We start from the raw sequence: 16,303 nt of genomic DNA, 5'->3' as shown, positions 1-16,303 counted from the left end.
GGCATAGAAATGTTTTAATAAAATAAATAATGAATAGGAGATTTTAAGGCTATGCACAGTAACAGCAAAAGCTGATGGATATCTATTCAGAAGTAAGCCTAGTTGAGTTCAATGGGGCTGACTTCCAGGCTCCTATGAATAGAAATGCAGCCTAAAAAGAGTTAGAGAGATTAAACGTTTAATATTAGAGATTATTAAGAGTGCAATGAGACGTAGGCCAGATTTTAGTCTAATATCAATAAATACTACAGATTGGTGCTGCACATTTAATATTAAATGTTTTTTTAAAGGTGAAATTGCTGATACAGTCTATTTTACAAAATCCAGATCCAGTCAAAGAAGATTAATTCTGAATAGATTATTTATTTCTCACTACCAAGTAAGGCAGATGTTCTAGAGAATTCTGCACAATCCCATGAGTTAAATGCCTAATAGTATAGCCACTTGTGTGTGTGCGCGTGTGTGATGATTCTTGATAAGCGTCCTCATATTTTTGTGAGTTGAACACTTTAGTCAGACGATACTATTGATATATTGAACTTTTTCAGACCAAAGATCATCTAATCTGAAGAATGTAAAGAATTGTATACACTAACCTCATATATGCCAGTGAATAAATCTTGCAGTTCATTTCAGGATATTTCAGAAAGTGGTGGGATATCCACAGAATGTTCCATAAAGTTGGTTGGCTTCCCTAAATTGTTTTCCTGCTCCTATTAATGCATCAATGATTGCTACTACCTGAAAAGGAACACCTTTTATCAAGAGGGAGGGAATTGAATTAGGATTGTGTATATCAACCTTTCCCAACCTGGTGCCATCAAAGTGTTGGACTACAATTCCCATTATATCCAGGCATTGAGCATCTTGGCTGAAATTATGGGATTTGTAGTCCAACACATCTAGAGAGCATTGGGTTAGGGAAAACTGATTTACAGTGTGAATTCAAAATGTTTTAAAGTTATTTAGAGCTTAATCCTATGCATATTTAGACAAAAATCATACAACTTCCAACATTTCCCAGCCTGAACACATTTGCTGTCTAAATATACTTAGGATTGTGCCTCTATTTATCTCCAGTCCTTGGGCAAAGAGGATACCAGAATGGCATATGTTTCATAGCAACAGCAAAAATGAAGGCAGTCCCCATAAAGAAAAGAAATAAAATGCAGTCCTGAGCTCTTAAAGTTGCTGGATTCATATGACGACTAGACGGAATGAAAGGAAGAGAACAGTTTCTTAGGCCTGATGAAATGACCCTCTCCTGCATCCGGATGGAATGAACTTAGTAGCTACCCAGAGTACTTGAAATGCACATTTTAGTTGGATGCTTGGTGATGAGCAGTTATAAAAACCTAGGAAAACTGGAAAGCATGTGGCCCCTAACTGCTCAGCTACTGCCACTGAGGCATCAGAGACAAAAAGTTGCCCAGCCCTCTTACATTACTGAACTGCTGTAAGTAGTATTGATATAATATATGCAAAGCACTTTACACACTCAAACATTCTATGGAAATGCATGTCATGTGGAAAAAATAATTGATTCCTATATTTTTGTCTTTTCAGAGCTTTTCACATCAAGATGGGGGTAAGTAGTTTTCTTCTGCCATTCATATCTATAAGTGGCAATGATATGTTAATTTTGGATCTGCAGTTGCTCTATCACAGTTTTAATTTCCCATTCTACACCCATGCATATTGACCCCCCGCCATGCCCCTATCTGCCTGAAAGCACAGTTGTTCTCAAAATAATTAGGTCCGGTGGCAGCATTTCCTTTGATTTCCCAGCCTGAAGATCAGAATAACACCCCACTTGTACATCTAGGAGCAATAGAACTTACACACACATAAATGTATACATATTAGGAATCGAGTCGTAAACTATCTGAATGAACTGATAACCAGATATTTCAATATTGAATGCCCTTGAAAGTAAATCTGTGAACAATACTTGGAAGCATTGGATTGTTGTCTTAATTCTGATTCTTAAGACATGACACCATTCAGTTTTGTGGGTTTTCCATGGAACACCCTGACCATTGATGCTTCCAGACCGTGCTGAAGTTTGCAGTGATAACAGGCAGCTAGGAAGTGCTCTGCAAAAGGAACTACCACACTGATGGAAGTTTACAGCTAGTGATGCTAGTTTGGTGGGGTTTATTTATTTATTATTATACACGGGGTTATTGCCCAATAACCCAAGCCCTCTGGGTGACTTACAGTGAATCTACATCCGTTAATGATCCTGCTAGTTTGTTCTGGAATAGCAAAGATTGGCTATTCATAGTTAGACAACCATCTAAGTACCTGCATGTGTATTTTGTGAGTAGTCAGGTCACTGATCACCTGTAAATCCCCTCATCTGGATATACCTTATAAGAGAAGGAACTGAAATAAAGCTGTCTACTTTTCTAAGTTCTAGTCAGACAATATAGGAGAACCCACCTATTAGTTTTCTACTAATAGCATGATACTAGTCCTACTGTAGCTCTGGGTTTCCAAAGATTCATTATTGGTTCTGCAGTGACAACAGCATACCCCCCGATAATGAGATGCAGAGAAGGATGCTTCTATATTTTGTGTATTTATCTACAAATGTTGAAACAGATTTCCGCAAGGGCTGCTTAGAAGAACTGCTAGAAAAGGAAAACAGAGTTGTCTTGCCAAAGGCACAAAACCTTGTGAAAGATACAGCATCTGTTACCAGATACTGTGCAGCCATGCACGACATGCTGTAAATAAATGGTTCTGTGTCTTCATTTTTGGGAGAAGGTTGTAAGCTGCGATGGAAAAATGCCTCTGTGTTAGGTCACTTGAATTTGCACACTGAAGCATTAAAAATAATGTACAATTTGGTTTCACATTTATCATTTAGAGTGCAGTCTTGTGCATGTTTAGGCAGCGTAGCTGGCTAGGAAACGCTGGGAGTTGTAGAATTGTCTTGTCTAAACAAGCATAGGATTGTGCCCTTAAAATGTTTAAGAAGCATTTGCTTAAGTTTTGTAGGCTGCTTTAAATTCCTTAAAAGATAGGGGGAAATGAAATTTTACTTCTTTAAAGTATCATGAAATTATAATATTGTATATCAAACAATGCTAATAAGTATTAAGTACAGACATCTTGGCTTTAAAATAAAAAGGTAAAGGTTTCCCCATGACATTAAAGTCCAGTCATGTCTGACTCTTGGTGGTGCCGCTCATCTCCGTTTCCTGGCCGAGGGAGCCAGCGTTTGTCCACAGACAGTCCCTGTGGTCGTGTGGCCGGCATGACTAAACACCAAGGTGCACGGAACGCTGTTACCTTCCTACCAAAGCGGAACCTTTTTATCCACTTGCATTTGTATGCTTTCAAACTGCAAGGTTGGCAGGTGCTGGAACAAAGCACAGGAGCTCACTCATTCCTGCGGATTCAAACTGTCGACCTTTCGATCAACCAGTCCAGCGGCTCAGCGGTTTAAACCACTGCGCCACCCATCATCAGCTTATAAATAGAAAACCACTAATACATAATGTTTTAGTACATCATAAAGGACCAGAACTCACTTGTTAGCAATGAAAGTTATAATCTGAGCTAGAAATAAATAAATAAATAAATATTGCCTCTTTGTTTTACATAAGGTTACTTCCTGTAAGATTTGTGGCATTTTTGCAGGTAAAATCTAGAAAATTGTTGCTGGGCTGATAAAATCTAGAACCTCTGAACATGCTTTTGTGCACATATAACCAAACACGTTTTTAGTCATCTGATCTTTCTCCCTCCAACCTCAGCTAGACTATTGAAAGGCCCTCAAAGCACAGTGACTCTGCATTTTGCTTGCTGTGATCTGGCACAAAGCTTCTGATGTCTATTGTGTGGGGTGATAGGTTAAGAACTGTGCTGCCTAAGCAGTGAAGCCTCTGGGTTCCAGAAGGCTGTCTCTAACCACATGTCCCTGTTCTCTGACAACCAGATGCAGTAAATTACATTTACTCCCAGATCCCTGAACTCACAACCCTCTATTCGCGAGCAACAGAGCCAGTTCCTGAGAAAGACGGGAGAAGCAGGGTAACTGGTAAGTCTGAACAGGGCATGGATTATTCTTTTGGTCAATGCATCAGTAATGACCATTTTAAAAGTAGGCTCTCCTAGGACCTAGTGCCCAGTTCGAGTTTAAACAGGAGCAAACATCTGCTGCCTTAGTACCTTGCCTGTAGCCAGCCACAATCCAAAGTGATCTCTCTCTCTCTCTCTCTCTCTCTCTCTAAAGATTGATTATTGTTATTGTTGTTGTTTATTTCATTTCCACACCACCTGTAGCCAGAGTTAGTCACAACAGTTAAAGCCTGCATGAGTTATCATGAGAAAACATATTTCAGATGGTAAATATGCAGTCAGGAGGAAAACTCAGACATTTTGGACTGCCTCTTTAAAAATTTAGGTGGTAAAAACATTCATTGGCAAGGCTATGGTCCAAAACTGAATGTCGACTGGATACTGGAAGGGAATCTGAGAGTGAAATTCAGAGAACATTAGACACCCTTAGGTATCAGTGGAATCAATGGGACATTCACACAAGTAAGTGCATAACTGCTTTATTCTCGACCTCTTTACTCAAATCTAAGTCCCACTCAGTTCAGTGGTGCTTACTTATGCCCAAATAAATGTGTGCAGAACTGCAGCTTACATTCCACAACTTGAGTGGAATTCAGTGATTTGTAAATAACAACCAGGATTTGCATTACAGATGTTGAATCCAAATGGATTTGTTTTAAGATTTATTGCACATTTCAGGCATGGAAAAATAAGTTTGTGAAAAACAAGAGGCACACAAAGGTTGTATTTTTTCTTTAAGGGCAGGAATCCAGATCAGACACTGTTCACATTAGGCACTAAATAGATTAACTATTTCTGCTGTGCAGGTTAGAAAATATCCTTTGTTATACTTACACCCTGTGTGAGCAACAATGCACAGTAATACTCCAGAAACATACAAATTAATATGTCCATGAAAAAGATATAGAGGGATAGCTTTCAAAGTAGCTGTTATTTCAGCAAAACACAAATTGATGGATAATTTTTTGAATCATGAGGACTAGATTACTTACAAGCATGCATCATATGCTAGCAAAATAGCAAGTCTCTGTTGTTTCACCATTGAACATTCTGACTTTCATGTAAGTGCAAAGGTCTCTATTTTCTTTCCTCGAGTGAAGAACTTGGACAGAAGGACCTGAGTACTAGTACTTGGCATGACACCTCTGTGTCAAAACACCTAAAATGTATGGTAAACAAGTTGTAAATAAGGGTCCCCGGGACTCTCACAACCTCTACTTCACACAATCAGTGTCCGATGAGGTGGTTACACCCCTGCAGATTCTCCTGGACCTGCCAATTTCTGTTGCACAGGCAGCCCCCACTCCTTATGCAAGGGAGAGCAAGCACATCCTAGAGGAAGCTCCTTTCTAGAAGGCAGCAGGTTGGCAGAGTGCCAAGTTCTCCTTGCATAAGCAGTGCCTCCTGGTTGTGCAATGGAATTGGTGGGATCCACTGTTTGCAGGAGGGGATCAGCAGAATGGGAGGAAATAGGCAAAGGTAAGAACCCCATTGAATACTGTCCAGACAATACAATGGGAAACAGAAGAACATTACAGGGCTAGAGAGCTATATGTTAAGGTTAGGCTAACTCTTTATTGTAGATGGTGAAAAACTTCACGAAGGTTGGAAGGAATTGCCAAATGTTAGGGAGGTTGAAGTTTAGAAAGTATTTACTTTAGATGAGCTAGCAAGGTGATCTTTCTTCTTTCTTTTCTCTTTTTTATAAAATCAAACTTTGATCACATGCTGCCCCTTCATAGACATGCTGCCAGACACTTTAAAAATGGAGCATGCTGCCATTTTTCCAAGGGACATTGTACATACCGTTTTTCCAAAGGGTACTGACTGGGGACGAGATGGCTCCCCTGATGGATCCCAACTCCCAGAGGTGCATTTGGACCCAGCAAGCTTCATATATATGATGCATTTATACAAAAGTATTGTGTTGTTGTTGGGATGTACCACATCTGAAAACATGGCATAAATCTTCAGACCTGGGTCCTTCTTGCAGCAAATAAGTGTGGAAATCTTTCACATGAATGACTCCTACAATATTTAGGCTGCAATCTTGTGAATATGCATATTAGGAGGTTAGTTGAATAGGTCCAACTCAGGTGGTCTTACTTCTGAGGTAACATGTTTAGTATTGGGATGTAAGCTGATAACTTCTGTACCATTATGTATAAAATAGATAAACATTTCAAACAAACAAACAAATAAACCTTTTTTTATATTCTGGTAGTTCAAGTAAGTCGTTCAGGTACTGAGTTATCAGCATCTTCAGTTGTGTGGTGTTCATGAGAATATAGAAGCTATGAGAGGATCCAGGGTCTAAGAAACACAATTAAAATGAGTTGTATTATTTGTGTACAGTATGCTTTTTTAAAAATGTGATAGCTCTATACGGAATTATACGCACATGCAGTAGAGACATACAGAGGTATGCCACAGAGGTAATACAACCTAGAGGTATTCTGTGTTTCTCTGATGCTGGCTGGTTGCATTGGAATTCTCCTGACACAGTTGTGAGTCCTAGAGTGGTAATTATGTTTGTTTGGTGGGAAAAGGGAGAGATGGTACAACCTGTTGAGATCTTCATCACAGCTTCTTCCTGTTCTCATATTATTATACCCATTTCTTAACTTCTTTCTTCCTAAAAACTGCTTTTTAAACTGATCTGTGTGTTTACCCAGAAGTAAACTGAGTTCAGTGAGAATCAGGGCCACACTAGATATTTGCTTGATGCATAGTTTGTGGCTGTGAAATGGGGACTATTTTACTATTGCTGTCAATGGGGACTTTTTAATTAAGCATTTAAAGGCAGGATCTGTGTAAGTTTAGAGGGGAAAAGAGCTGACAGCATTCCCCATCTTAACTGCAGAACTCTTCTTGTACAATTTCTATGGGATGGACAAAAGGAAAGAATGAAGGTGGGATGGACTCTTTTCCTGGATGTAATTTGCAGAAAAGATTACCTTCAAGAAACTAACTCAGGGCTGTCAGTTTTAATATGCTCAAAAAATCAAAATTTCATTCATATTCTCTAACAATAATACCTGATATTGTGGGCGTATTGCATTTAGATCATAATCTACCGTAAGCCCTGCAGGCGCAACAGACCTGAAACTGAACTGGAAAAATTAAATAAAAATGAGTAATAGACTGAAGTGCCAATACATATTGGAGACTGACAATGAGGAGGTGGATATTGGCTCATTATCCACGTCATCTTCCTATACCTCCTTCGTGTGCGTGCCTGTTACTTCTGCTCTCTTTATCATGGTTTCTGTTTTCTCAAAATACATAGAATCCCCCTTTAGTGGCAGTATTTCCTGAATGACCAGTTTGATTGAGACTGGGTTGTAATGGGTAGTCATTGGATCTGCTTTACCAGGTGAAAGTGGGACTCATTGGGACCAAGAACAAGCACAAAAGACCAAAATTCCTTCACTAGATGCTGCAAAAGGCCAAAATTTCTTTTGTAGTGAGGAATTCTGTTAAGGTGGTTTCAATATAAGGTGCAAGTTCTTTCTTAACTTTTGTATCTAACCTGGGGACAGTGCATACTCGATGGTTAAGCTATCCGGCGGTGACTTGCACATGCAAATTGGCCATCACAGTATTTCATCGCAGATGAACTTCTGATTTCATCGCAGATGAAATACTTGGTTACAGAACTTTGGTATCTCACCATATCACAGAACACATTACTCTTCAGTGGAATCAGGTCGGGCATTCACTTTCCATCGTCGCACATAGAGTAATTATGTGTTCAATAATACCAGAATGTGTGTAGCCAGTATGTGTAGATACATGGAATGATGTTGCATACATGTGTGACCCAGATCTTGATTGACCCAGGAAATGGAAGAGTCATAGACTGTATGGATTGATGGTACTGAAACACTGGAGAACAGCTTCTTGTTATGCTTGGATATTTCATTTCTGCACCTTTCAACTCCTTTTAATCTCCCCTTTCTCAGAGCTGGCTTAAGATAAACCCTGAAGCCAAAACTGTTCTTTTTTATTCATCTTTGGGTACTTCCAGACAGAAGGTTCCTAGCATTACCAGGCAGAGGGCATATACAGTTATTCCACCTTTCCTTCCTTAAATTTCTGTGCGTGTGGTGATAGCGACATTGCCTGAATAGCCATATAAATCCCTGAGAACAAGGCAGGGCAATTGCAGAATAATAACCTCATCCGGAAGACCAAACAGATTCCTCCACTTTCCCTTTGGTAGATAGGAGGAAAAGTGTGGAGATATTTGTAAGAGGAAACACGGAAGCACATCTTTTCTACTTCACTACTGCAAGGCTGGGCTATGTGCACTCTCTGCTGAGTTCTATAGCTTGCTGAATTTAATTGACCCAAGGAGGTTTGCTTTATTTCCTTTATTTGCATAACTTACTCTGTGCTAGTGCTAGGGTAAGAACCTGTACATGGTACTGAGGCCCTGCTTATTGAGAATCTCCCTAAGCAACTCTTCTTGCTTCTCAGAATATGCCATGTACTGGCCAGATGTCTTCAAGCATTTTTTCACCGCTATAAAGACTAAATTTCAAGCTGCAATTCTCAGGAAGTTGTGTCCTGTAGTTCATACCACTTTCTGTGGCTTGGCTGTACTTTTTCAGAATCAGAATATTCCCTCAGTCCTCTCCTACATGTCAGTACATACAAGTTAACATATCTGCACTCCCTGAATCCTCCCCATGGGGATGACATTTGTTAGGATATAACATGTAGCTTTGCCAGGCATATGGAGACTTCTGATGATATGGAAGCTTCTGTGGCACTTGCCAACACCCAGAGGACCCTCTGACTGAAGAGTCCATGTAACCAGAAGTTCCCATAAGATTCTCGGTGCTGCATGTTCCATCCCCATTGTCTGGTATAACAACATATGGGCTGGCTTTATGTTTTTGAAGCCATTTGTCTATGGACACATGGTGCTTGCTTATCACCTTGCTAACTTAACATAATAACTTTGAAACAGATAACATTAGGAAGCTATCTGCTCAGGTTCATGAAAAGTATGCTAGTATCAATTGCATTGACTGCTTCTTTCCACAGAACGCACCATAACTCTAACATAGAATGCCTGGCACTTTAGGTACTGCTTCTTTGTGGCACAGTTGTCTGCTTGTCTGTTTGGCAATTAACCATTCACATGCTTTTTGTTGTTGTAACATGCACTTCCTCTCTTGTTTCCATTCAAGCTTTATACAGCATGGAAATTAATGTGGAGAAAGACAAACAGACAGGGGAGACCAAGATTCTTTCTACATCCCCTATCGGCCCAGAGGCTGCCCATCAAAGAGGAATCAAAGTCTATGATGATGGTACCAAAGTAGTCTATGAGATGCACTCTGGAGGCACAGTGGTAGAAAATGGAGTGCATAAATTAAGCACGAAGGATGTAGATGAGCTCATTCAGAAGGCTGGACAATCAAGCATAAAAGGAGAGACTGTATCAATAGGTGATGGAAACCTCAGCCATGTGAAGGAACAGATTCTTTGCAAGGAAGCAAAACTAGAGATGGTGCACAAGTCTAGTAAAAGGCATTCTGGGAACCCTCGACACCAGGCAAAACTCTCTGGGGATGAAGTCCCTGAAGCCAGTGCAGATCATCCAGTAACAATGATATTTATGGGTTACCAAAATATTGATGATGAAGATGAGACGAAAAAGGTGCTAGGTTACGATGAGACAATCAAAGCTGAACTGGTCCTCATTGATGAAGATGATGAAAAGTCATTGCGCGAGAAGACAGTGACTGATGTCTCCACTATGGATGGAAATGCGGCTGAGTTGGTTTCCGGGAGGCCCTTGTCAGACACAACAGAGCCCTCCTCACCAGAGGGGAAAGAAGAAAGCCTACCAATGGAAAAAGTTCCAGGTACAGAAAAGAAAAAGCGCTGTCAATGCTGTATTGTCATGTGACCACCTCTCCCTTTCTTCTTCTTCTTCCGAGCAGCTCCTGCTCCATCACTCCCTTAGACCTCACTGTATTTTTCTAACTGCAATACTGTGAACTGGAAGTGACTGCCTCCATTGCCTTGCAGTTGGGTTGCTCTGATTTTTCTAGCTCTTCAAGGGAGATGAAAATTGTGGAAATACGATTCCTCACCAAATGCACTGTTTTAGGATTATTTTTAATGGGTGAGAGAGAAACAGAAAGTGAAAACACACAAATTCCACTTTCATTTTTGAAACTGATCTATCTATATTGATATATAATATATGAATATGCATAGATGGATGTGTGTTGATATGCATATTTATGTATTGCATATATTTATAGAACTTATAAACGTATATGAAGAATTTTACTTTATATATCTAGCAGGTATGATCAGCCTCCAAGGATTATGCAGGATTCTTAAGTTTCACATCCCTGTGAGCCTTAAACTGCATTTTAATGCGGGGGGGGAGGTTTGGGGGGGAGGGGTGTTTTTTTTAAATAGGTTTATTTTTTAATGGGACAACAGGGGGCACTTGGTCATACTTTTGTTTTGATATCACAAACTGCAGGCCTGTCTTTCCCCAAAGGATATCACAGGTTGGTTTTGTCATGAATTCTGGATGCTGTTCAACAAGATGTGTGGTCTTAGAAACTCCAAAACAACCCGTAGGGACTTGTGAAAGAAAAGTGCTGGCTGGCTGGGGCACATACAGCAGCCTCAACCCAGCATCCACCTCTGCTGTGCATCCTCCATTCATTTTGATGGCGTTTACCGTGGGTTTTTTACAAGTTTCACTGAGAGGAATGTACATTTCACAGCCCTGGCGCTGGACTACTGGCTTACCTTGGAGCAGACATCAGTGTCTAGCTCCAGTGGGACTTGTATACATACAACTGTATCTTCAAGTGTACGGTGACCTTCCCTATCTGGTGCCCTACAGATGTGTTGGACTACAACTCCATTCCCAGCCAACACATCTGCAGGGCAACAAGCTGGGGAAGGCTGAATTATCAACTTGGCCCTTGTTTTGCAACATCAAAAGCAGACCATTGGTCATCTCCACTAAACGAAGTAATTGAAAGTGAGCTTGAATTCGTTTTATGCCTAGAAAATAGAGAGTGGTAATGGATGGATGGATGGATGGACGGACGGACTTGTTTTAAACTGGCCTTATCTAAATCTTCCAGCTTACAGTATTGTGAATCTGCTCCATCTCTTTATGTTCAAAATGAGCTAAGTGTGTTGAAAAATTGGGGCCCATGACTGCCACGACTGATGTGTGGACACTGATTTTAATTACTTGCTTTTCTATGACAGTGCCTACATAGGTTTGTGGTCTACTTGCCTTGGTATGTGAGACATTCTTTGAGGGTTTACTTAAAATAGGTACTCATAATAATTACTGTACAGTGTGATACCATTCCTAGAGAAAAGTCAGAACAGTCAGTTTTTTCCAAGGGCCAAAGGACCCTGTTCTCAAGCAAAGCGGGATATCAACAACTTCAGCTGGAGCAGGCAATATTTCTTGAAGTGTACAGTCTTTCAACATCCACAGAGCCCTTCAGGTAGAAATAAGAGAGCTGCGTATCCAGACAAGTGGACCAAAAGAAGATGTTGACTTCTTATACTGCTGAACCAACTTTTAAGGCTCTGCTGCTTAAATGATTGGAGACTTTACTTAGTAAGAGCAGCAACTATGATTCAATTTCCCTAAGGTGACTCCTATATTTCCTAAGCAATCTTATTTATTTCCCAAAAGTTCAGCAAAATAATCTATAGCTCTCTCATTTTCACTTGAAGAAATGCTCTATGGATAATAAGTCACACTTTGAACGGTCATCACCACCTTACTTGGTTTATTTCACTCAGCGTATTCAGGCATTATTTTTCCCCAGGTCTGTTCCTGGCAAGAGAACAGGAGCAAGTCTTGGGCATTCCTGCTCCCTTCTCATTGGGTACATTGAATGGGAGATCCCCTAAGCCTGAGTGTTAGAGCTGTTCTGACCCAGAGCGATTATTTGCTTGAAACCAGCGGCAAGGAAGCTGAGCCTCCCTGATGTAGGGGACTGCAAGCCCTATCAGCCCCAGCCAGCATGACCAATAATCAGAGATGATGAGAGTAGTAGTACATAAGTTCCCTTAAGCTCTTGAAGTTCAATCTCATAATCTCTTAAGGTTATAGGAGACCCCACTTTCATCTAATATGGGATCTCCTGGTTTGGTCATTCACTCCCCTCCTCAGTAAAAGAAGTGAGGGAGTGCAGAGGACTGGCTGCATGAACCTAAGGCCCGCTGTCACTTCCTCCCTTGGGACATTTGATTTGAATTCCTTGTTTCAAAGTACCATTTCTTCATCAGTGGACCCAAGCGGAACTTGCAGGTGTACAGGTGTAGGTTCTTCATTTTGCACTCTTGTAGAACACTCATGTGAAGCCCACGAAGTTGTGCTCTGGTAAGCCTTTGCTCATCTAAGTCCATGATTTGGAGTGGCCTAGTTTCTGACTGCTGCAACTGATAGATGACCCTCCTCTTCAAGGCACCTTACACAAAAATACTGCCTTTTGATGAAGTGTCAGCTGGAAAGAGGCATGGCTGAACTCACTATAAGTTGAGGCCAATGGGAAATCCCTTGACTACAGTAAACCTTCCCATGGCTTTTGTCCAACCAATATTTCTCATGAAGATATTCCTGACTGATATCTATGAAATTTAAATTTGAAACTATACTTTCTAGTAGCATTAAAATAATGTCAACCAAGAAGGAATTTAATAAGTCTGTGGAAAGACCATAAACCAACATCAATCTCTTTGGACACTGAGGTTGTTTTTTTACAATGTACCTGTTCTTCTCTCTTGGATGGTGCTTTTACTGTATTAACTGTTAGCTTTAAACATTGTGTTGAACAATGTTTTTGCTCTGAACTCTTTTCTTTCTGTGCCATTAAGAAAGACGCCCCTGCATGATACCATCGTGTAAGGAATACCAAAAGTGAGTTTGCAAGATCATACCATATCCTGGTCCTAAACTCATTGACTTGGCAGCATGTTGCACTTGATTTCAGTTGAAATTACTTCCACAGAAGTGTGCTTAAGATCTTAGCCTTTAAAGATAGAGGAGATCTTTGAAGGGTAGGTTATCACATGCAACATTTCTATTTATGGATTTCAGTCATTGGAAAACCAGTACTCAGAGTCCAAATGATAAAATATAATATATCATAAAGAAATCAGGGAAACAAATCAAACTGAACTTACAGTAGCAGAAAGAGATTAACAATGCAATATCCTGATGCCTGCTGAGAAGTAAGAACTATTGAGTTCAATGGAACTTACTGCTAGGTAAGTGTGTCTAGGATTGCAACCGAAGGAAGATTTCCTACTGTTTCTTATTTGTTTCAGTCACTGATAATGACTCACATTTACTTACACCATGAATACTAATCCGTGCTCCATTTTTTGTTTGTTAGTTAAGTGGCACACAGTCCATAGTTTCCATAAAATTTCAATTTTACCTGGAATATATTGGTTTTCACCCTCCTTCAATCTCAGATTTTGCTCATATTATATTTAGCAGCAGTTCAACCTTCTTAGCTACTGTATTCTTCACACAGTCTATCAGATGAACCTGAAGATCTAGTAGCATGTGACATCCCATGCAGCTTTTAAATAATGGTGACAGTCTGTAGCTCCTTCTGACCTCATACTTGCCTGGGTAACAGTACCTGATGTTAACTATTGGGATTAAGTATTTGCAAGTTAAGAAAACAACAGAGGTATTGAAAATTTGGGGATTCATGGCAGCTTTATTACTTTAGCATCAGCATGTGTGTCAGAAAAAGCTGCCAGAAAATTTGGGGGAAAGTTTACTATATAATGGTTAGAAGTAGAGCACAAAAATAACCCCTTTTTGATACAGGAGGAAATTGAGTTCAACTGATTGCAGTTTGTATTTTAATAATGCCCTCAGTGGCCAGGATTCAATCATTATTCATGCATACCAGGCCAATGTTAAACAAGTTAAGCTATTGTTTTAGGAGGTAATTTATAATGGGGTTTCCAAAGACTGATTTCCTATCAAGCACAAGAAATTATTGAACACAGTGAACCAATTGAAGTGAAGTAGATTTATATTCCACTGAGATCAACAGGTGGGTCTTGCGCTCTGTAGATTTACCCCTGCAGGCCCTAATTCCTTCTTAGAGAGTTTTGGAACATCTAAACTGTTGGATTCAGCCCTTTCAAATGAGGCTTTGGTTGTGTGCTGCCTCAAACACAGAATTTTAGAAGAGGTCCAGATGTTGTCATCTTTCATTTTTAATGCTTCCATATTTTCCTACTGCTTCATCTATCTTTTCCTTACCACAAACAAGGAGAGATGGATAATATAGTTAATACAGCTGCAAAATGCCTTTCTACGCTGGAAGCTATCCATCTGGAAGCTGGATAGTCAAATAGGAATGCTATTGAGATCAATGAAACAAGGTTGCAATGACTTAACTTAAATGCCAGTGAACTAAATTACCTTAACTTAATCTGTATCCAAATTATGTCTAATTAAGTCTGCAGTCCAAAACTTTAAAAATAAAAAGTAAAGCATGCTTACATGAGCAAATATTAGGCTCTACTCTAAATCTTCAGAAGCCTTATCTAAATGATATGTTGATCCACTCAATTTAATATCAAATAAAGCTATGTAGATACATTGATAGAACGTCCCCACATGAAAGTGAATAGCAGAGACCTCATATGAACGGCAGCAGCTTGGTTAGTACAATTTGTAGAGATATTATTATGCAGTCACTAAATTTCAACACCATTTTTTTATATTTTCACCCACTCTTTTTCTCCTACAGAGATAGAATTGTGTTGAAAACTATATATAAAATGCAAAGCAAGGAGTCAGTTCAATCTATGAATGCTAAGATTTCGTGCTGGGTTTTCATGATGGTTACAATGTCTGAGATTACACATTTCTGTCAGTTTTATACCACACTCACTGTAGTGACCTTCTGCAAAAGAATCCTGGGAATTGTATGCTTGGGAGTGTGCTGACAAGTCCATTCCCATCTCTAGCACCTCTAACAGAAATTTAATTCCCAGTTTCAATCTGTAATCTAGACATAGCCCTTAGAAAGTTTTGAACAAGATTTCTATATATCTGTATCATCATTTCATGTTTGCAGTTCCAGCACAGAAAAATACTTTAGTCAAGAGGCATAGGCAGAAAGGATTAAATTCATGACAGTTTGGCACAATGAATATTTCGCCTTAACTTTTGTAAATAAATACAAAAAAAGAGAAAGAAAAGTATTTTCAGCATGTTTCCTAGAATAAAAACAAGTAACCTGTACAATGTTTTATATTTTGTATTTACAACGTTTCTACAAATTTACCTTTGTTTTCATGAATACTTTATTTTAGTTTTTGCAAAATCACTGCATCCTTTTCCAATTCAAAAAAGAAAAAAAGATAAAATACAACCATCTAACAGAGCAAGCATCCCCTTTCAATTAAAGTAATATCAAGACAGAAAGAAAAGAATTACAGGGTTGTTTTCTCTTTTGGTTTCCTGTGGCTGATGTACTGTATGGTATACGTTTACATAACTCCTCCAATTTGCCTTTGTGATATTATCTAAATGAATGACAAAACTAGATACGATGTGCCATTGGACAGATTGCCTTAGCATTCTCTTGATTTTAATTCTTTCCCTAGGTCCCCTACCACTTCTCCCATGCAGGCTGTGTTCCAAAGCTGTATCTGCACAACATTCTCTTTCAGTCTCCTTTTGGTTGCAAAAAGGCATACTTCTTTCTCAGAAACATGAATGGAATGGCACAATTCTAAAATCCAGCTATGATCCTTGACCCATAAGACAGAAAAATCGAACATTATGCACAGGTTCTCTAGTGGTGGTTGGATTGTTCTGTTAGATTCTCGATACAGACGGACATTTACAGTCCCTTTAAAAAGATGAAATGCAAGCAGCAGATAAGCAGATCGCCTGGCACGCGAAAAGGATGTTACTACTCCCTAGTTTCCTAGGAAGCAGAAGTGTGGTAGAAGTCAGTGGGTCATTTGCTGTTGGCAATCTATTGGAAAAATGTATTGGTTGTTGGAAAATGGTAGTTACACCTCCTTGTACCTGCTCTCTGTATTCATCTTCCATCTGCATTGCAAGGCTGATGAGTAGGTGATGAATCTACCAAAAATAAGAAAAAAATGTTGATGTCAAATGGAGATGTTGACATCCTCCATTTAA

General features: G+C 39.5%; 1 protein-coding gene across 6 annotated transcripts in view; it reads left to right on the top strand.

The window, feature by feature from the left end:
• PALM2AKAP2 (PALM2 and AKAP2 fusion) overlaps positions 1 to 16,303 on the top strand; it is a 260,551-nt gene that overhangs the window by 113,063 nt on the left and 131,185 nt on the right. For 4 of the 6 annotated variants that reach the window (XM_044452462.1, XM_044452461.1, XM_044452464.1 and 1 more), the window contains exons 5-6: positions 1,567 to 1,588; positions 3,950 to 4,051. In XM_044452462.1, coding sequence (XP_044308397.1) covers positions 1,567 to 1,588; positions 3,950 to 4,051 — 124 coding nt within the window. Of the gene's footprint in view, positions 1 to 1,566; positions 1,589 to 3,949; positions 4,052 to 9,293; positions 10,071 to 16,303 lie in introns of those variants that run through there. The other 2 variants (XM_044452467.1, XM_044452463.1) reach the window with 2 other exon arrangements.

This window comes from Varanus komodoensis, unplaced genomic scaffold (assembly GCF_004798865.1).
Source record: "Varanus komodoensis strain SLA01 unplaced genomic scaffold, ASM479886v1 scaffold72, whole genome shotgun sequence".
Classification (NCBI taxonomy): domain Eukaryota; kingdom Metazoa; phylum Chordata; class Lepidosauria; order Squamata; family Varanidae; genus Varanus; species Varanus komodoensis.
The sequence above is the reverse complement of the archived record's forward strand: the minus strand, read 5'-3'. Positions and strand labels throughout refer to the sequence as shown.